A 22,257-nucleotide genomic window follows, 5' to 3' on the forward strand; every position below is an offset into this window, starting at 1 on the left:
TCATTTATTTGTTTTCCGTAATGCTGAATTCCGTTTTTTTGATGACGGATCGTAAATTGGGATTCACGAGACGTAAGAAAAAGTCCGAAACCGATCAATAAAGATTCGCCAGAAGACAATCGCCAACGGTTCGGACCACAAAGCCCGAAGAAAGAATAATAGAAAGCATTTTTCTCTATGCATGAATGAAGAAAGGGATATAACTGAGCTTCGATGAATCCCTCTGGACGAAAGTAAACACTGTAAACTTTCCTTTATTTATTTTCCCATTAAAAATGGTGTTCCGGTCTAGTACAACGAAGTTCTCCTCTAGATTCAGTCCACTGTTAAGCAGTCGAACGTCTGGAGAGAAAAAGACAGAGAGGCAACACTCGACCACAGGATTCCGTCCTCCCCACATTCGTTTTTTAATCCGAAGGTTGGAAACTGAAGCCCTTTTATCGTATTTCATTCCATTGGAAATCCATTAATCTTTCCTCTTCCATTCGAATTCTACCTCTTGTATATTCCTATTTTGTCCGAATAGGGAACTAAAATTAGCTATTCAGGGCGATAAACTTGACGTAAATAATATCAGTAAATGGGTACATGATAATTATCTCGTAATCAAAGAGAAAACATCGAAAGTAATGTTTGTGAAAATGAATTCTCGTACACCATAGATAATTCAATTACAGATTAATTCACATTACTGCCTACATTATCCGGCCAATAACTTTAATTTCCCCAAGCTGGAACACGTAAATAAATATAATTACTTGGGTGTAATCATTGACCAAAATATTAAATTTGGTGAACATATTTAAAAAATAAATAATGAATTACATTACATCCTTCGTCAAGTTCACTGTATTTCTAGTTTTGTATGTTTGAATGTCATGAAAATAGTAAATTTTTCAATGATTGAGAGTATTTTTAGATATGTTATAACCGTCTGGAGATCCACTGGTTCTACAAAAATTAATATGCTAAAAAATAAACAGCAAAAAATCCTATATAAAATGTCTGAGGCTAGATAAAAAAACTGCAAATATTAGAATAGAAGAAAGAAATTATGATTAGATGGAAGAAATATCTTTCAAAAATTAGGAATTATGCCTGTAGACAGCCTGTATAGCTTCATAATAGGGAACTATTTTCATGACAAACATAAAATGCCTGATTTAAATAAAAAGTATTCACCGTTAAGAGACAATATCAGGGATAAAACAAAAACGTTTCATACAAATCAAGGTAAAAGAAAAGGAGGTTACTGTATGTCTAATTTTAATGAAATACCTAAAGGTTTAAGAATATTACAGTGAGTAAATGCTGTGAAAGGTAGAATAAAATATATGCTATGGATTAGGGCTTGGAGCAAAATGTGACACAATATATGCAGCCTATAATTGCATACACTTTAAGTATCATTTTTGTTGACGTGGCACCTGCTGTCAAACCAGAACTGACTGGCTTAGCAGGACCAGAGAGAGTATTCCATTAATAAATTCTCAATGTATTGTATACTACTATTGTATATTTTGAAGATCAATAAAAAACCTAGTTTAGGAAGATCATAAAAAAGCATTCGTACCTTGTCATTCCTATTCAAGGTTTCCCTCCCTTTTGTTGTCATCCTCATGAATCCCTTATGCCTAGCAATGTATCCAACCCACACCCCCCATCCACGGCTACCAAATTATTCTGCCGTTTACTTTCAGTAAATTAAGGAGACCATGCCGGGTTAAAGGAAAAGCCGGGCGAATTATCGCAGCTCTCAATCTAGCACAGTAATTTTCCGCAAATGTATCTAAGGGACGGTCTCGGGTCGAATAAATGGAGATGGGGGTGTGGGGATGGATTCACTTTCTTAATGTACCGCGAGACTTTAACGATGGGAGAAAGTGGTTTAATTCAGGTAATCTGAAGAGATTAAAATGCTGTGCTATCTGAGAGTTTCAATCTTAACAAAATTTTTCTAAATCAAAAAATGTTCTCTGCTGGAAGGCGTGGTGAAATGAGAGGAAAAACTCAACTGTAAATTAATAATTAATAAATTAATGGAAATTCGACAAGAAAAATAACTTTACACGAGCCGCAAATGTGATTGGACGAGAAACGCACTGAATATGTGCAAAGAGAACAGGTAAAGAATATTTTTGGTGATTTATTCAGTTAATTTTGCTGTTTTTACTCAATTTTCTCAAAATCGAGTCTGCCAATGCCTTAATAAGCCAGTCCAATATGCTCTCTATGATAATACAAATAACTCTCTACGAGTCTTTGACGCAAATTTAACGGGAGAGATGTAAATTATGCTGACGCAAGGAATGCATACCGTGCCCAGGTGCTTTAGGAGGTAGACATTGGAATTTATTTGGCTCACGCGTTGGTAACCTCCAACTGAATCCTCCATTGATTGCTCGTGGTATTGATCAATGGTTTTTTTCGAAGGACGCCCACACACAAATGCGACACATCATAAATGGAATAACCACAAACACAATTTCCAGCATTTTTTTGCGTGTCAGAATTATTCAATGAGGCACACATAAAAACAGTAATTGTATAAAAAATGACCGATGATGAATTTTACGGAGGTCGTCCTCCAAAGGAGAGAGGAGCGCCACGTTCTAGCAAAAACCAAATTACACATGTCCATGTTAGCATACATAAATACGCATGATACTAGTTTTTCTCCAACGAATACGGAAAATAAAATGTCGTCTTTATGAGATTTAGAAAAAACTTCTCTTTACAATTAAATAAATATCTATTGCGAGATACGAAAATGCATACACATTTCATTTTAAAGCATACCCCAAATGATATTATAATAAAATACCAAAAACAATATATCGTAAACCCGTTGTTCCATCCAAAATATTTTAAATATACAGAGATGAGTGAAACGCCAAAAATATGTCAGTCCATATTCACATTTATCATTCTGATCTTCCAACTCTCGTAGGTATCGTTATCAAGTGGCAGTTCTGTGAACAATTGTTTTTATTTCTCTTTCGCGCCGTGTTTCTGGGCGGCCAAGTAAATTTGAATGCATAGATAAGTATTATCACTTAAGGCCAGGACAAGAATAAAAAAATGATAAGAATCGAACAAGTTTCGTGCGCGATGCTGTGGAGTAAAAACTAAGAATTGAAAGGTTATCAAATACTTATTTATGATTAATTTCCCGTACAATTTCTCTTTCCGTAAGATGACACGGTTTCTACTCCTCAAATTTACGCTAATAAGGCTATCAAAAGATTTTTCAACGCTATCCTACAAATAATATGTCACAAGGAACGCCACATTGCTATCTATGCATGGAGAAGCAACAGCAGGATAAATTTGCGCAAGAACCCTACAAGGAGTGGTAAATATGTTGCAGGCCATGCAGCTGTCAAATTGCTAGGAATTGTCGCGTAACTAAGGCTATTAACTCAGCGACTAGCCTTTAAAACATGATGACTAAACGATATACTCGATAGCTTTGTGCTTGCGAAAGAAACGGTGGTGACATTATGAATAAAACATTTCACCACTAGTCCGATTCTCCATTTCCGGTCGCAAAATGTTAAGCTTTTATCTGCTCCTTGGAATGTATGTTTAAAAACTCTTCAGGTGTTTGAGATTACAGTGATCTATTTAGAGTTAACTTTAGAAATATACTAGATTTACTTGGCCTTCAGGAGGACAAGAAGGGAGCCTTCATACAGGCGAGATATATTTCACAACGTAATTGACTTCGCAAGAGATGACGATGAATTTTTTTCCGCACTCGCCAACAGCTGATGTGTTACGAATTATTACATAATTACGACACATATCGGAGTCCTTCTCCAATTAAGAATCTTTCTCTGTCTTGAGTACCCCCTCGTGAGAGTACGAGTACTTATTCCACACAATGGTACAAAGGTGTGTACAAAAACATGTGTGTTAAAAACTGCAGTCCAATGGTATGACGCAGATCGGTATGAGTCAAAAGGACGGAAAAATAGAAAGTAAAATAAATGAAAGAAGTAATAATTACAGTATTTTGTCAGAAACCATACCTGTATTCGAACATCAACTGTCGTTGCGCCCTCCTGTTGCCGACGTAAGCGTACTTAGTTACGAGATGCGTCTCCAGTCAAGTCACGTGGTAGACAATTTCATTTCACTTTCAGCGCGAAGAGAAGGGTCAAAATATAATGATAAATGACTGTAGCGGGAGCATTACATAGATGTGATCAGTGAATAGTTCGCTCATGTGGAAGTTATTTGGGAGGAAATGTCCTATGCCCATTCAAAAATAAAGGTATTCAATGGAAAATAAAAAGAAAGCACGCAAGCGAGAAGTGGCTCGGATTTCTCGCTTAAAATTCCAGCTTGAAAATTAACCATGCAAACAGTCTTAAATGGTTTCCCGTTAAAACGAAAAAAATGTCCTTCTTTGGGGACAATTACCTTGTAAATATGCAACCAACCTCATTAATGTTTGCACTTCGTGAGAATCGACAAATAATTACCTCTGGCAAGAGGTAATACATGGTAATAGGAAGGACATATCGCTTTATACGTCATAAACTTTAAGAAGAAAAATCCTTCACACAAAAATAAATCACCGATGCTTAAGGAGAGATTCGAAACACGACCTTCTGGTTGGTCGGCGATTGTATTGCCTAAGGAATAAATGGGTCACATGCACAGTGCACTTCTAGTTCTGAATTTGACTGTAACTTGACACTAATCTTCACACTCTCGGACTTAATCACAAGGTGTATCATTAAAAGACTTTCCCGTACAAAAGTAATTAATTTCATTTTTCGGACCACTTTCAGCTCGTCATCATACCTGCTTAAGATCAAAGAGGCGAGCCGTGGGGTGGTCTCCCCGAATCTCTATGCAATTTTAGGGTATTCTTTGAATGAAGTATTCTTGTTTACGGTCGTGGATTTGCTAGAAAAGGAACTTTAAAAAATAGCTAATCTATCTTCCTTCAAGTGTTAAACATTAAGTCGGTAAAATACCTTCTTCAGTCATTCCATCATTTGGGTGCACGCCCCGGAGATCTTTTGTCTCTCGCTCAATCATTTCCATATTTCTTTGGTTATCTTTTCTACATCCATTCGTTCTGCGTATATGTTTCTGTGTTCTCCTATTGTTTCATTTATGCCTTGTGCCACGAGTCCTGGTCTCAATATCCTTATTTCTTTTTCTCTCAGTTCATATGTAGCCAGCAGCTCTTCTCAAACATTTAATTTCAGTTGTTTGCAATCTTCGCTCATTTGCTCCGCAAGCATATTCCGCATGAACCTACTATCTTTTTGTATCATTTTATTGAGGCGCGCTTTCTTACCCTATTTTTCGTTAGGCTCACCAAAATCCATCGCTAATATACCCGAATCTGTAAATTTTCTTGCATATGCCTATTTCATTACAGCTCAAAAAAGTAGAAAGAATATGAATGGTTCAAATACCTTGATTGTCTGAAATTATTTTCGATCTTGAGTTCCATTATCGCGCTAAGGGATGAAAATTTAATTCAGTTGTCAGAGAGTGATAGAGAGAGAAACATGGGAAGGCATTACTTTTTTTAAAAACGCGAAAGCAGTGCGAAAAACCGAGCTGTGGAGATCAAGAAAAAAAACACGACGAAAAACCGTCTCGCGGTGACGTAACTTAAAAAGGATTTCTCCCTCCTCCGCGATTCCCTTATTTATTTCCATGTTTCTTGTTCTTAGGTGCGTCTGCACGATTGCGTTTACCGTAGTCGTCGACCGTGCTACTCGATACGACCGACGCCGTCCTTCGTTTCTTAACCCGCTTCGGGCAGTTTAAGGCCTTTCCCAAGCGGACACACTCGCGAGGCTTGCAGGTGCAGCGCTTGCCGTGATGAAACTCGCGAGCGAATAGTCCTGTAGTGACTGAGCGTAATCGTGTGCCGGGTTCGGTGGCGAAAATGGATCCACCCTCGACGCGATGCCACCCGGCGTCAGTTTTATCGGAGGGGGATGAGGGTAGGCAATGTGTAATATGGTGCACTTAAGCTTCGAATCTCACCAAATATTGCGATTTTTATTCGATATCCAATCATCCAAATCAACCAAATATTTTTCAAATTATCGTAGTATCAACGTGGGGTGTAACGCTGATAACGCACAGAATTGATACCATTTAGATCCGCATGAGTAGCATTTCAGGTTGCATGGTTCCCCTTAATTAAGAGACGTTATTTCAAGGAAAGCTCATCTACATATGTAATTATCAATGAAAAATCAAGACATTATAAATGCTATTGTTCATTTTCTTCTAAAACTTGTCATTTATTTCTTTCATCGGGGAAAATCAGAAATGACAAGCATAATGAGAAAAAAAAATTGCACTTTTCCAAATATTTATTAATCTGTGGAAAAGTGCAAATTTTTTTCTCATAATGACGAGCTTCCACTGCATCTCACCTGAATCTGTTGAATATATGATAAGCATAAGTTAGATGTATGTAATTCTTTCGTTTATTTTTTCCCAAGCAAATTTAATGGTCACACCAATCATCACGAAGGCCAAACTTTGAGAAACCTTTCAAATGCCTTACGATTTTCATTATCAAAGCTACAAACGTCCTTATCGAACGTCAAAACGTTCAAAAAGAGAAAAAGAAAACATAATAAGAGGACCAATGCTATCAATGTATTGTTGCTGATTTTTATACACCTATCTTATTCGGTGAGCGCGCTACTTTTGAAACGGGTCCACTTTTCAACGCATGTCCGTTACCTTGGCAACGAAAAAAGTAGTAAAAATAACTTAGATTGCCCCGGTGCTTCCTCCTAAATATCGCAACAAACAAACTCATTCAAAAGGGCATATATTGCGAGTGAAGCAGAGCATAGCAGAAAAAAATATCAATTCGCTTTACTGCAGCGATTTGTTGTAGCATGAAAAGATAACCCGATCATTTTCGAAAATTATTCTCGATTTTTTTCAAAAGTAATTTAAATCTAGCAATTATTAAATTTGGACAGCTGAGAATTGCCTAATTGCAAAAATTATACAAATACCACGGAGTATACACTCGCTGATAATTACAATCAGCGAAGATTTTTCCTGTGTTTTTTTTCCTATCCTACCAATGTTTCTCGCTAAGGCTGCACTATATTTTAATTCCACAGCGTCATCACAAAAATAAATTACTTGAAAATTTTAAAACAAACTTTATGATAGATTTCTCACCAAATCTATCACCCCTAAACCAATACGTTGCAATGAAATACCTACGTCCTACTATAGAAAGATTAATTCGTTTTTCTCTTCGTACACGTGCCAAATTTTTTACTTTTGTAGTTTGCTGTGCTTAAGATGATCGCCAGATTACACAGCTATTCTCCGGCATAATATTTATCAATAATGTTTGGCATAAAACATTATGCCGGTACCTACTCATACGCACTGATGCCATCATTCTAATATATAGAATACGATTGACAATTGAAAGACATGCATTCATCTAAGCATTATTACGGAAGTAATAAGTGCTATATAAAGATTTCGCTTACCTGGTTCAGGTGTGAAGTAAATTATTGTAGTAACAACGGATACCAATCCCACGAAGAGGGCGGACCGCAAGAAGAACGTTTTCCCCGTGGACATCATTTAGATTGACACTCGGAGCACGGAAGCATGAATCACTTAAAGGTTTCTTATTTGGGTTGATGCTGTCTATTGCTGGATTTAGAATCTTAAATAACTGATAACATTCACAATTCACTTAAGCGTGCTAGCATTCACAGCGTATTCCCTGCAACAGCTGTGCTTGGACAATGATCTTTCTCCTCCTCCAGGCAATACCTACATATGTAGTGCCGGCGTTGGCCACCAAGGTGAAAATGGCGCTAGCAACTGGAGAGAAGTCATGAACGATTTCTCCTATAATTGCCGTTGTAATGAGCGATAATCGCAAAATACTGAATAGAAACTTTCAAATTGAAGATGAATACTGATCAATGGAATTGGAAGCAGGGAATCAGATGGCACAAATTACAAAATCCATCTTCCGAGAAGTATGAAGAGACAAATAGACAACTGCATACGAAAACTTTGGCACCAATATTCTTGCAGGAACGTCATTCTTATACCAAGAGACGCTCAGTCAATCACATCACTTCGATCACTAATTGTTAAATCGTGACCACTTCTCCCCAGAACACCGAGCAATCTGCCCCTTTTCCATCTATTTGGACAAACCAAGCTTCGCGCCTCCAAAGGTCGAGGCGCGAAGCTTATCTCACAGCGAAGTTTTTCCCACGTCAATTGTTTTAGCAGACCGTTATTGAACGAAGGTATGTACAGCTTTCAAAATATCTAATTTGAAGATTTATTAGCGGGAAGTTGATGCTCTTTTAATATAAAAGTGATTGGTATATTCACGGCATAATCTGAGGAAATGTAATTTAAATATTCATTCTCACTGGGTTGATGATACTAATAATAGTTGTAACTTCTCTAAGACCGAAGTCGTAATGATAGGAAGAAAGAACTAATTCTCAATTAGCTCCCACGTTATCTAATTGTAGGCAAAACAAGTATGTGATATTCATGAATAATTTCAAATAGTGGAGAATCTATTTTTCACAATCGATATAGTTGTAATCTTGTTTTAGATGGCAGCACCTTACGGTTTCTGTTGAATTTGGAACACATTTGAAGCATACTTATTGAAATCTGTACTAGGTTTCTTGTGTTCTGTTCGGCACTTTTGGTGTTTTGCAACTTTCTTTATTTTATTACAGATTTAAAATAGAAATGAAGTTCACCAAGAATTAAACAGCGTAATTTAGGAATAATTTAGGTTTACCGCGAAAATGTCATACCGTGAGTTACTACCAAACCTTAATTTAAATTGCAAGGAATTTGTTAGGGCATAATGTGTGATATATTTTGGAATAACTTCGAAGAGAAATTCAAAGATGTGAAGGAAAGTTTTGAGAAATCTACAATGATATCTTTGGACTGTGAACTCACCGGCTTGCATTCTCACGAAGAATTTCGCCCTAGGTAAGCATGGATTTCCTTTTATATTTCACTGTAATTGTGTTTTCATATCGAAAAGAGCTGTTAGGTTAGCAACGAATTTATCTTATTTCTGAAAAAATTCTTTTGTAGTTTATTTGACTCCGGCGCTGAACGATATGAAAAATTAAAAGCTGGTGTTGATCAGCTCTTAGTTATACAATTGGGTGTGACAACTTTCTGCCTTAACAAAGAAGAAAATAGTTATTTAACTAGGACATTTACTTTTTATTTACTACCCACTTCATTTCTTTCTGTTGACACTCGTTTTATATGTCAAGCATCATCCTTGTGCTTCTTGTCTTGTGCGGGCTTCGACTACAATAAGGTACGGTACAATAGGCATACAATTAGGTTACTGTTTCATTGGCCACTCAAAATTTATCCTTCGTAATTTTTGAGCTGCTTTATGTACCATTATAAAATGACGTTTCAATTAATTTAGCACTACTTACTTGTGTTAGAAGCAAATTCTATTGAAACGTTTTTGGTACTCAACGTAATCGGTTTGCCGTTACGCTAAAATTGATATTCTTCTATTATTATTTGTGGAATTTGTTAAGTTGTGTTTCAAAAATTATTAGAATTCAATTTTATTTAGTAAATTTCAATTTTTCACGTGCTGTAGCACCACTGATTAATTACTGAAAAATGATAATGGCATGCATCTAACCACTAAATCTGTATGAAGTGATTTGAATTCTGTAAGCTCTGTTGATTGGGTTTTTGCCTTATTATGCTAGGTACCTCTGCTAGTTCAATATAGCGATCGTTTTTCTGGAGGGCAATGTTATATTTGTTTTCCCAGTTATTGATGTTTTATCTCTACTCTTTTTAATAGCTATTTAGCGAAGGTATTCCATATCTGAGCCCTCAGCAGGAAAGAAAGCTACGCCTAGATCTCCAGAGGGGCCGTCCAGCTTTAGCATGTAACCTTAGCTCCGATTTGCGTTCAGTCCTTGAGCGGGCATGCTGGCAAGTGTCTCAGTGGGCGCCTTCTGCCTTACCTGGCCAGTCTTTTAGGATCCATCCTCATACGGAACAAACGCTAAATGAGGTTGATGAGGAAAATGTCATCCCTGATGCATCCATGCCACCCTCCTTGACCACTCTACTGAGAGAGTTGTTGCTGCACAGGGAGCTACGTCTCAACTTTCCAGACATATGGACCTATTCTGAGGAAGGTTCTGTTGTGAGTTTTGACCCATTTTAGCCTTTCTTGAAATTTTTGACAAGTGCAATTTGCATCTTTTCATTTAGGACACAATCAGAAGAATCATATTTTTACTTACTTTCTCTTTCTAGTACACACTCATAAAAAGAATGTCATATAAATATGGCCATGATGAGAAAATTAACTGTACCGACAGACATTTCTATTTATGTCACTCAAATGGAGATTTTTTTCTAATTTGAAATTTTTTCATGAAATTGTATTGACTATTCAAAGTTTGAATGTGTATTTTGTGTTAATTATATATTTTATTTTTGGCTTAAAATTGCATAGAAAAGACTAGCATGATAAAACTATAATAAATAAATAAACTGTAACTAATAAAGCTATTAACACTTTATAGAGTAAACAACTGATTCAACTCTACAATTGCAGTGTTAAACAATTTTTTTATGCCAAACCTATATATGTGATTGTTGAATTCATCTGAAAATTTTTGGTGTGGCTCACATTATGCTTATTGGGTAGCTTATTGACTGCTGTTGAGTCTTAGTTCTTATCGCATAAGTCTTTCAAGAGGCACCAAGAGATTTGACATACAAGTGTACTAAGCAAAGAAAATCACAGACTTTTCTTCCTGGGAAATTTAATGTGTTCCATTCCATTGATGGTACCTTTGATTCTGGGGTGTAATGGTGATCCCGGGCTTTTATTACCTGTCACAATCTAATGCAAAAAGGCATTTCCATCCTTTCAATAACCCATGAGATGATCTAGGCTGCAGCCCATTTTGAAACTGGATTTCTCAGGGGGGGTTCAGTCGATGAGATGCCCAGCATGGTGACAGTTTCCAATAGAATAGGACATTATCATAATATAATTGGCACCAAAAATAAAAATCTGTAATTCTAATGCTGCAAAACACACTTTAACATGCTTTTTTTAGTCAATCATTTCTTTAACTCCCTTGACCCTGTCTGCTGCGCTGGTAGATAGTTGGTCAGCACATCATTCACACTCCATCGGACTTCATTAAAGAGCCGATACCATCTTTGCATCTCCGACATAGTCTTTGCCATGTATTAATGCCACAAGAATGTTATAAGTGCAGTGCTTTTTGTCAGTCATCCCATTAATTCCTCCCACACAACATGCTGCACCTCTTCTATCACAATTCCAATAAACAAAAGGTCCAAGGTCTTCATTATGTCCTAACTTAGTCTGTCTCAGGCATAATCACAGTTGCATGCTATATAGTTTCACTACCACAGTTCGCTCCCCACAATTGCTGAAAGAGAAGCATTGTGTATCAGGCATGATAGGGGAAGGATGGTACTACTTGATGATGACCTCTCATAGTCATGAAACTAATTCCAATATTTTTATCAGGTTGCAGTCCCATTTTTTCTGAGGAAAATTAGAGCATTTTAAAAACCAATGACTCTGCAAATACAGACTTCGGGGTCTGTTTTATGCAGCAAACTATCTGCACAGAGGTAGAACACAGTTAAACATCCCTAATCAGGTAATCAATTATTCAGGATTCTTCCTGCATAATTGATTCCCTGATTTCCGAATTCTGAATCAACAGTCTTCCAGGGTTGCAAAAATAATTGCATGCATTCTTTGAAAGATGAAAATGTATGAACTTTGTTTTCTAGCAGGTGAGAACTGCACCCCACTTTTGATATGGGCTTTTCTCATTTAAGATTGAAAGCAATTGAATGTAAGTGTATTTAATGGGAATATTTTGTAATACTTATTTTCGTAATACAATCAACTTGTTTTCATTTTAGTTTGGAGACCTCACCATGAGATCGTAAAAAGCTTACTATTGATTTATTAAATGGCCACTTTCACATGCTAAGGATGATAAGTTGATGTTTTAATTGTTCTACTGAGGTCATTCATGTACTGAATTTTGTTTTAATTATTCACAGCCCTTGGGCAAGCATATATGTAAGCCACAGTACTAATAACTAATAGCTGAGGCCTGAAGTGTTGCAAACAAAGAAAAAGTGAAAGAGATAAAATAACAGCATTTGGGTATATCGCTGAAGTACATATGCAAGGCATCTTCAATTGTACATGAAGCAAATTGAAAAAGTTTAGTTTTTAGCCGAAAGTGATGAAAAAACTGCTCTGAAAGCGTCCAGCAAGCTATTAGATCAGTCAGTCACTATGAATTTATTGTGTTGAAATGAAGGATTCATTATTTTATGCTCCAATGTTATTGAAGTTTCGACTTTCATTCAGAAATGTAGTTTGAGAAGGCATTCAGTAAGTTAATCAGGTGAATTAAAAATGCAGGAAATAGGAATAAATTGGAAGGATAGGTGGCTTATCTCCAACTTGAACATGTCTAAGACTTCACAGTTCATTTGGTGGATAAAGAGACATGATGACAGGGTTAGGAAGAGGATTAAGACAAAGATGTCCATTATCACCTTTGCTTTTCGGTGTACGAGGGTCATCCGGAAAGTAGTACCCGTTCGTGAAATAAAGACGCAAAAGTAAATATTAACAAACATAAAAAATTTTATTTGAAAGAGGATACTTTAAACTACTTCTCAACATAATCTCCAAGCAAATTAAGGCATTTGTCATAACGTGTGACAAGTTTCTGTATTCCTGCTGCATAGTCCTTCGCCGCCAGCTCATTGAGATACGCGAGGGACCCATCTTGCACAAATTTTTGCATAATGCAGATGGTGTTTAACAATTTCATGAACAATTGTTCGAGAAACATTGGGAAAATGCTCACAGATGTCATCAATTGTGACGCGCCGATCGTTCCTCACGAATTCGTCAACTGAGCTCACCAGTTGGTCTGTAATGACAGACGGTCTCCCCGAACGCTCATCGTCGTGTGTGTTCCCCCTCCCCATGTTGAAGTTGCGACACCACCGCCGAACAGACGACTCGTCCATTACATTGTCTCCATACACCTCCTTTAATTGGCGATGAATATCACATGGGCGAACGTTTCTTGCATTGAGGAATTTAATCACTGCCCTCACTTCACAACTGGCGGCGTTCTCAATTTTTTTAAACATTGTAAACAATCACAGAAACAACACAGGCAATGCTAGCGTCACGCAACTTGGCTCAGAGAAGGCAGACAAGCCACTGAAGCTATCTGACCTCGTCCAGCGGCTACTCGCGTCGTCAGCACTTCATGCGGCACGAACGGGTACTACTTTCCGGATGACCCTCGTATTTGTTGAAGAAGTGGTAACATAGCCATGGGAAGGGCTGAAGATAGGAACGAAAGCTGCTGGAGATTTCATCAAATCAGTATTGTTAGTGGATGATCAAGCTTTATTTTGTCAGTCAGCCAAGGGGTTCCAAGCATTTAATAGCTTTCCATAGGAGAGTCAGTGTGATAGCCATGGGATGAGAATAAAAGTAAACAAAACAAAGGTGCACTTTTACTGAGAGGCTAAGTTGAATATTAAAATAAATAGTTCTTATACCATGGATGGTGGAACTGTTGACTTATCTCCTAAACGTTTTGGACCAAGATGGTCAAAGTAGTTGATACATAAGAAGAATTGCATTAGGCATAAAAGCTTTCGCAAGGAGGGAGTTGATGACAGGGATATTGAGTAAGATGCCATGATTAGGCCCATCAAACCTTTGGTATGGAGTCTGGTTTTGTACAGTACGAAAATATGGCCATTGAGGCAGGATGATAGGCAAAGGTTTAGGTTTTCAAAATGTGGGTGTGGAGAAGAATGAGAAAGGTGAAATGGAACAAAAAAACAGGAAAACAAACTTGGAAGTCCAAGGCTTGGTGAAGGAGGGGAAAAATTTGTCAGGAGTAATTGAAAGGAGGCAGCAAAGATGGATGTAGAGAGTTATAATTGGCTATGGGAAGTTGAAGACCTTGATGGAGAGGAGAAGGTTAGGCAAGTGAGGAAATGGGTAGGGAAAGGAGAAGCATGTTGGATGGAATGAAGGGAGAAGGGAAGAATTAAAGAAATGCAGAATTAAAGAAAGGTTTATTTTTAGTGCTGAATGTCAGGTTGTGTTTTATTAGGAGGGGCAAATAAATGTATATTTTTACCATTGTATAATATTTGTACATCCAAAACATATCTAAAATGTTAAAATACCAGTATTAATAACATGTAGTTCCTATTATATCATGTGAGCTATTCATTTATAGCATGATGAAGTCTCTTTGAAATCCATGTTCTCGAGGTGTCATATCCTTGATTGACTTATGCAAGTGATTCATTGTAGATGTTTACTTCCTTGCAGATAAGAATAGAGAAAATTAGGTATGAAGAGAGGGTTCAACTGGAAAGAGAGGAGGAAATCAAAATCAAGGAGGAGTATGGAGATGTGGTCAATGAAGAAATTGATGTTGACTGCTTGGCTGAGAAGGCGATCCAACTCCTTTTAGGTGCTACTAAGATTTTTCATCTGCTTATCAATGCCAAAAAGCCAATTATAGGTCACAATTGCCTTCTAGATTTGATGGTTTTGTTAAAGCAGTTCTACTGCCCTTTACCTGGTAGGTAAAATCCATTTATGAACTGGTTTTATTTGTGAATAATGGAATGCTTTAGGACTGATTACATTTAAAACTTATGTCCATTCATTGGCATCAATGACTGTAAGTTTAGAGTTATTTTCAGGATGTACGATCATTCAGAGTGATGCTTTGCTATTATCATGGAAGTGATGGAAACTCCCCGTAGTAATTAACTCTATTCAATGATCAGGATCCCTAAAAGATTTTCCTAACTAAGTAAAGCCTTTAACCCTATTAATGCAGGGTCAGTAACATTAAGTTATTCCACCGGTAGCCTGATTTCCAGCTTGGGTTGCTATAAGTTCTTATCATAAATGACCTTGCTGCATTATCTGGGCCATGATTGAGGCTAGTGATCGAAGTTTTTGGGCTCAAGAAAAAACTGAAAGTATGCACTTCAGTTCATACTTTAAGTTTTTCAAGAAATTTAAAGTATGAACTGGGGTGAAAAAACATTCCAGGGTAGGTTGAAATCTCGTGCCAAACAGAAACGACTTAGCTTTGCGACTCGGGACCTTTACTATAATTCACGTCAATCAATGCGTCACGTGATTCTACATTAAAAACGAAAAAATGAGCCCCCATAGGACTCAATAGTCATAATGGGTTTAAGATACGAATTTTTGAAAATTGTCACCCCCGTCGTTACCAGAACAGGGTGAAAAAATAGCGTTACTGTTCTAGGGTTAAGTGAGAATATTTTGCTACCTCTCAGACTTGATGGATTACACTGAGTCCCAAATTGTAACTCATGCATCTCAATCGACATTTTGAATTTTCCAAATCTTCCTTCAAATATTTGTCGAAGTGAATTCAGTAAGGTTTTGATTTTTTTCTTATTTTCCAAGGACTTCTTTACTTTCACCCAATGTACACGTTTTCATGGTAATAATGGCTAAGGCAGGACTTATCAGTCATCTTTGGGTTAGCGGGTAGCTGAATTGCTGAAACATCCTGGATACTTTCTTATTGAAATCACAGTGATGAATCCAGGGATTGTGAAGCCCAAAATGAAAAAGTAAAACATATTGACATGGAACAAGGAAAGATAACAATCTATCAAGAGAAAATAAGTCAAAAATAGTTGAGATGAAAATTTTTTGAAGTGGGAGATTGAAAAATTAAAAGAATAATGGAATCAATAATAATGAAACCTCACCTAAAGGCCAACAAAATTGCTGTAATTGTGTTTGAAAGCCCATATTAGTACATATGTATATTTTAAAACAGTTAAGTCTACATATTAAACATGCATATTTTTATAATTTCAACAAATAATAAAAATGAGTAGGTATATGACTTTAGACTAATTCGTTTCATTTGTAACATTTGCATAATACTGTAACAATTACAAGATATGCCATTAACAGCACTGTTTCTGCAAGAGTGATGATTTAACTTTTTTCTTTTCCCACAGAAAAGTACAAAGATTTCAAAAAAGTGGTTCATAGGATATTCCCAGATATTTATGACACCAAGTTTATTAGTTTTGAAGTGAAAGCACAAAATTTCCGAGGTAAGTTCCCATTTCTTATTCTCATTTTTATTTTTTTATATATTTTATAATCATCCCATTCAATATTTCTATATGGCAGTTAAAAATTCATTACTTATTTCCTCTATTAGGAATCCAACATTTTTTTAATGTTTAAAGTGCACCACTTAAGATTATGTATCCAACTATTTTGTTTTTGGTGTCTCACCAAACTGAACTTACTATGCAAGGTGTTTCAGAATGGCACGGTAAACTTCTGAATTGCAGGAAAGTACAGTACATTTTTTTAAGACTTTTGCATTTTGTGAACCTTTATGATGATAATCACGATTGTTTAATGCCCATAATTAGTTCGACTACTATTTATGATTTGTTAGCTACATCTCTGATTAGTGCAAAACACGTGAAAAGGAATGGGATTCCCTAAACAGCATTTTAAGAACCTCCCAGAAAGATGCCTCTTGGACTGCAGCAGGCTCTTCAATAAGCTTGTTGGAGAAAATTGCTCATTAGAAATCATAGTGCCCTTGCTGTAATGCAAAGCAAGTTTTGTTCTGCCTTCCATTTGATATGCAGGTGGCATTTTCAAAAGTATGACACCTGCTCGGGCTTCTTCCTGTTTTAAGAATGTCATACCATTCCTACAAGGTTGTGAAAAGACCTTCAGATTGCTGTTTTGTGTAGATGTAATTATTATTGGCACTAATAGCTCATGATTTATTCCACTACAGTCAGTATCTAATTGGTAAAATGCCTCACATGCTATCTCAAGGCTAATTTTATTTAGAAAATGCATCATTAGATCTGTAGTCTTTTTTGTTTTGTTGGCGGTGAATGTTCCGCTTCTTATTTTAGTCATTTTATTTTTTGTGTGAAATTGCATGAACTGCTTCTGTCACTTCAGGAACATTGGTTAATTTTCAGAAACAAACAATTTTTCTTGTTTTGGGCCAAATGCAAGGTTGATAAAGTAAATTATATTGTATATCGAAAAGACATGTTAACTTGTTGAGGAGTTAAATTTTTCTCATGATATTTGTGCTTATCAAGATTTTCAGAGGTGGCCACTAGTTTAGTCTATAAAGGCAAAAGTATGTACTTTAAAATGTTTTGTTTGTCTAGGATTAGTGGCTAACACTGCCAATTCAAGGCTAAAGAGAAAGAGTTGTAGCTGCAAGCAGCCACAATGTTGCTTCAAATGCAGTTTGTTACAAATATCCCTCAACTCCATTTGCCTTCATAAATTTGCTTTTGTACTTATTTATATTGCATATATTTATATAAATTAGGCACCACTTAATTATAGTTTTCAACTTTCTATCTAGGAATACTAATATCTGTATAAAAGCATTGAAAACATACCATTCTTCATTGTGCTGAAGAAGAAGCATTGTGCTATTTTGTTATACCAGTTTTTGAGGCCAAGTGACATCAGATAAATGCAAGTTCATCGAATATTTGCCGTGAAAATGTTATTCCATAAATTTTAGTAATTAAACAAAGTGTATGTAGCGTTTTTGCTTGGGGAAAGGGTGACATTTTTTTTCTTTGTTCAAATTTTGTTCCGGTTGTAATACAGATTAATGCAGCCTCAAGGTGACAAAAAAGTAGTCAGTCGGTGGTCAAGGCTTTTAAGGCATTGAAATATTTTATGGCAAGGGTCACATGTGAGCCATTATAAAGGTTTTAAAAGTATTGAAAACATTTTTTATCCGAAAATGTTACATTGGCAGGTAAAGGGCTTTAAATAGCTAATTGTCACAAATTAAAGATTTAAAATGGTGTATTATATATTTTGTTTTGTCCATTTGTTGGTGATAGTAATGGTAACATTTGAGGTTTTTAACTTTGTTTGCAATTTACAGTTTTATTCATGTAACCCAGTGTACACAGGTTCAAAGAACATTCTTTTTTGTTGTTTCTCCAGGACTCAAATTTTTAAAAGGCAAGCAGAATAAGGCAATTGGTCGAGGTAGGTTTTTTAAATTAAACTAATTGTGCCAAATGATTGCTTGAAGTGAAGTTGAATATTTTGATTACTCATTAGGTACTTGGTGATCATTTAGTAATAGATAATTGGGGAAACAATTCCAATTGTTTATTTTTTATTTTTTCAATTATATGTAATATATACACTCTACTAAACATTCTTTTCATTGCCAGATCACAGTGCTATCATTGGAAATAAATGGAATCCAGTGAAATGCAATAAAATTAATATTTATGATAAATATCCTGAATGATTTTTACCCGAATTAATCATTGATATAATAGATTGAACAACATTGCCATTATTGCATGTGCATGTGATACCTTCCCTTTGCTTGATATTCACTTCAAACCAAGTTCCTATGCTTTTTAATTTAACAATTCCTGGGTCAATACATACAATTGTCATGGGTTTTAAAGCTCATGTGCATTTAGTTTGTTGGTTAAGTGAGTGTATAAATATTGCTTCAAATTGGCTAACTAATGAATTCTCATGGAGCATGTTTTGCATTCATTTGATTATGCATGAAAAATAATAGACTAGAAATTTTACTAGGTTGTTGTTAGTGCGGGTTTCATTCTGGAAAAATAATGATGTGCCATTCTTGCCCAAAAACGTGCTGCTTTTATAATTTTTGGGAAATATTTAAAAATATGTTATTATTCTTGTTAAAGATTTGTTAGGGAATCTCCATTCTGTTGTAAATGCTCATAATTATTTAATGAATTTCATTCCAATGATCACGTATACATGTTTATATACACCTGTATGTATGTATGGATATATGCAGGGTGCGGCAATTTAATCCAGACAAGCACATGTTTCCTTGCATGAGATTTCCTCCCCTGGTTGGCAAAACCTTCCCCCGACTTCTCCGAAGCATTATACTTGGCCACAATATCATAAACAGTTGATCTGGGGTACCAGAAGAATCGAAATATTTCAAAATATGACGACCAGCGCAAACAGTTTCGATAATAGCGGCTCTTCGATTGTGCTCTGCACTTGTACTTAACATCTCTGCTATTTTGAGGTTATGATTGTTTACTAGATGCCTATAGCTTTCAAGACCGCCAATCGCGACCTTCAGTGGAGCTACAATATGGCGGGAAATTCAAATTGAATTTTTTCCTGATTTAAGCACCGCACCGTGTATATCCATCCTAATCTTTGAGTGTGTATATGTGTGAGATGTTCAGTGTAGGCTATAAAATTTCACTTGTCTTTTAATAATGCATCTAATTTTTTGTATGCTGGTTTCCTTCCAGAACTCTGGGAAATCAATTCTTTGTCTTCGATATATTCATTTTTCCATTCATCCAAAGGGCTAGAAATAACAAAAAATGCTATTCCCATCGAAAAATGTGGAGGTGCTGATCCTACAAGTAAGTTTCAAGCATAATTCTGCCACCAAGTGCATGCCTTATAGCAAAATTTCACCGTCAGTTTTTGCATTTGGTTAGAATCTGTTGGCACATTGAAGCAATAATGAGATTGGGAGCCTTCATATGCATATATCCAGTACTCCTTTTGGTTTACCACATTTCGTTTTATTATTTTTCAGGTGGAGACAAAAGGTTTCATGATGCTGGATGGGATTCTTATTGCACGGGTTTCTGTTTCATTCGCTTGGGACATTTAAAGGCAATAATTGGAAAAAGGTATTGGTATATGTGTATAAGTATTTCTAATGATTAATCTTGAAAGCAAGCTATTCAGTTAATGTGTTGTTGTTAAGTTAACAGTTCCAAAGTTTTAGTGAAAGTGATGGTTGCTCTCCGGGGGTAAATTTTTGTTGTCTCTTTAGAGTCTGGCGTTTGTACACTCTCTCCTTAAGCCAGAGAACGTTTTCACTGAATGAAGTGGAGTGGAAAGTATGATGAAACCTTCCTGTGTGTTAATGTGCTCATGCACATTACTTGCAATCTAATGGTGTATTTCAAAGTGATAAGGATTTAGGTTCAGGTTAAGAGGTGGAACTATTTTTCATTAGCATATCTTGTCTGTTAAAAAAGAACAGGACGTATGAGCTAAATGTATATTCCCTTTGGCTTATATTTATCTAATTCATAAGGTTGTTTACTAATCATCAAATTTAAATTGGATTGTGAAAGTGATATTTGTCTAAATGTTGCGCCAATTTGGTGAAAGCCATCCCCTCCCACTTTTGGGAAAAAAGTGAGATTTTATTATGAATATTTTCTTTTTCATGCAGCATACAAGTCATGTGTTACTGTGCATGTCTTGTATTCATACAGCATTGATGCCATAAATAGAAAACCTGAAACCACAGACTAATGTGATGAATTATTTGGACAATTTAACAAGTAAATGAAATGCTTATTACCTATAAATTTTTCTATTGTTAATTTATCAACAGCTTGTTTGAGGACCAAACCGATCACTGGTAGACATCACTATCCATGTTGTGCAACATAAAGAGGACCGTTCAATGAGTTTTGGTATTTTTATCTGATCATCTTATTTCTCCAATAAATTATCACCATTTTCTCTCGCATTTTACTGCTCTTGTATACTTTCTAATTTCATTCTCATGAATTATACAGGTGTAGGCGAAGCAAACAGAAAAAAATAGCACATAATTCATAACATTGCTTCATGAGCCAAAGATATTATTTATCAGGTTGCATATCATAGAAACATGAAACTTACCGTAAAAATTTTGTCTTGACTTCCTTATAAATGCTTGAAAATCGACTTTTGTCACTTTTATATCATGCTGATATATTATAAATAGAAGGAAACATATTTAGGCTAGTACAGTGAATTATACTTCAAATGTTAACCTGGAGCTCAGTATATTAAAAATAACTTAATTGTTGATTTTTTTATTTTTTATATTGTTATAAAATTAGTAAATGATTACCCATCACATGTATACCTGATGCTCTGTATTTAAAGAATAACCTAATTCTTATTAAGGCTTGTTTTTTTACTATCTCATCATATTTCAAAACATTGAAGTAATAATTAAGTAGCATGCATCAACTTTTGAAAATGCCCTTCTATGTGTTGGAATTTTTTAAACCATAATGTACATAATTTATGATAGTCATCCACTGGATGTGACTTCTGAATAGGGTCTAAAATTAATAAGATTGTGACATTATTGAATCTTTAAAGCAACCATTCCAGCGATGCTTTAAATGTTACTCAATTTTTATATTGCAATCACCATTACATCTATTTCTCAGCCGAAGTATAAATTCAAAGTATATTCGAAAATAATATACAAAATTAGTCTTTTTCTTCACAGCCCATTAAATTTGGTCCATGAAGTGTCCAAATCAACTCTTTTATTTTAGCACCTATTTAATCATTCACTCTTAAGTTAACCATACCCAGTTTATAAACAAATTCTGATGTAAAAATCCTGCCAGTTGACTATCTTTCTTTTGGTACTATTATGTTTTAGTAGTTCTGCTAATATTTAATTTTCATCTCAAATATGCCCATGATTTTGTAAAGGATGAGTAAACCGGATACTTTCAGGCTTTATCCTCATATCTCGTCTCAGAGCTCAATTACTTTCTTATTTTTTGGCCACATTTTTAAGTGTTATAATTTTATAAGATAGGTCAAACTAACACAAAGCATCTATGAAATGAGAACAAAAGATCGGGATGAAATAAGTTAGATTCGAAAAAAGAATAGGGCTGATACAAGTTACCTAAATCTCATAATATTTTCATTGCAAACGGGTGTTACATCTATAAATATTTGAGAAATCATCCAGCTTTATTCTTATTGGCCTTTAAGTAAAAAAAATATATTACGCAATTTATATCTTGGGGACATTGAATTAGATAAGAATAATTTATTGAGCTGAATTGCAATTAAGCTGTAAATAACATTTTATTACTAAACCTTGAGAATGTAAGCTACGAATTGGTTTACATTGTAGTGCATAGTTGGAATTTTGAAAACTTAGGTAAAACTTTGGATTTTTTGTCTCGTATGGGTATTGTATATCTTGTTTATGTGTTTGTAAAAAAGATATCTTG

The 22,257-nt window shown here is 35.5% G+C and overlaps 2 protein-coding genes across 2 annotated transcripts in view; one reads left to right on the plus strand and one right to left on the minus strand.

Annotated features, from left to right (window-relative positions):
- Positions 1-7,777, minus strand: part of LOC139685473 (uncharacterized) — a 138,587-nt gene extending 130,810 nt beyond the window's left edge. The window contains exon 1 of the mRNA XM_071582491.1: positions 7,518-7,777. Within this exon, the coding sequence (XP_071438592.1) occupies positions 7,518-7,614 (97 nt within the window). The 5' untranslated portion in view covers positions 7,615-7,777. The remainder of the gene's footprint in view (positions 1-7,517) is intronic.
- A 1,046-nt stretch (positions 7,778-8,823) lies between these two features.
- Positions 8,824-22,257, plus strand: part of LOC139685470 (pre-piRNA 3'-exonuclease trimmer-like) — a 32,516-nt gene continuing 19,082 nt past the window's right edge. The window contains exons 1-8 of the mRNA XM_071582487.1: positions 8,824-9,015; positions 9,124-9,358; positions 9,872-10,222; positions 14,471-14,726; positions 16,165-16,263; positions 18,170-18,214; positions 19,501-19,617; positions 19,797-19,893. Of these exons, the coding sequence (XP_071438588.1) occupies positions 8,885-9,015; positions 9,124-9,358; positions 9,872-10,222; positions 14,471-14,726; positions 16,165-16,263; positions 18,170-18,214; positions 19,501-19,617; positions 19,797-19,893 (1,331 nt within the window). The 5' untranslated portion in view covers positions 8,824-8,884. The remainder of the gene's footprint in view (positions 9,016-9,123; positions 9,359-9,871; positions 10,223-14,470; positions 14,727-16,164; positions 16,264-18,169; positions 18,215-19,500; positions 19,618-19,796; positions 19,894-22,257) is intronic.

This window comes from Hetaerina americana, unplaced genomic scaffold, assembly GCF_022747635.1.
Source record: "Hetaerina americana unplaced genomic scaffold, ioHetAmer1.1.p SCAF_115, whole genome shotgun sequence".
NCBI lineage: Eukaryota > Metazoa > Arthropoda > Insecta > Odonata > Calopterygidae > Hetaerina > Hetaerina americana.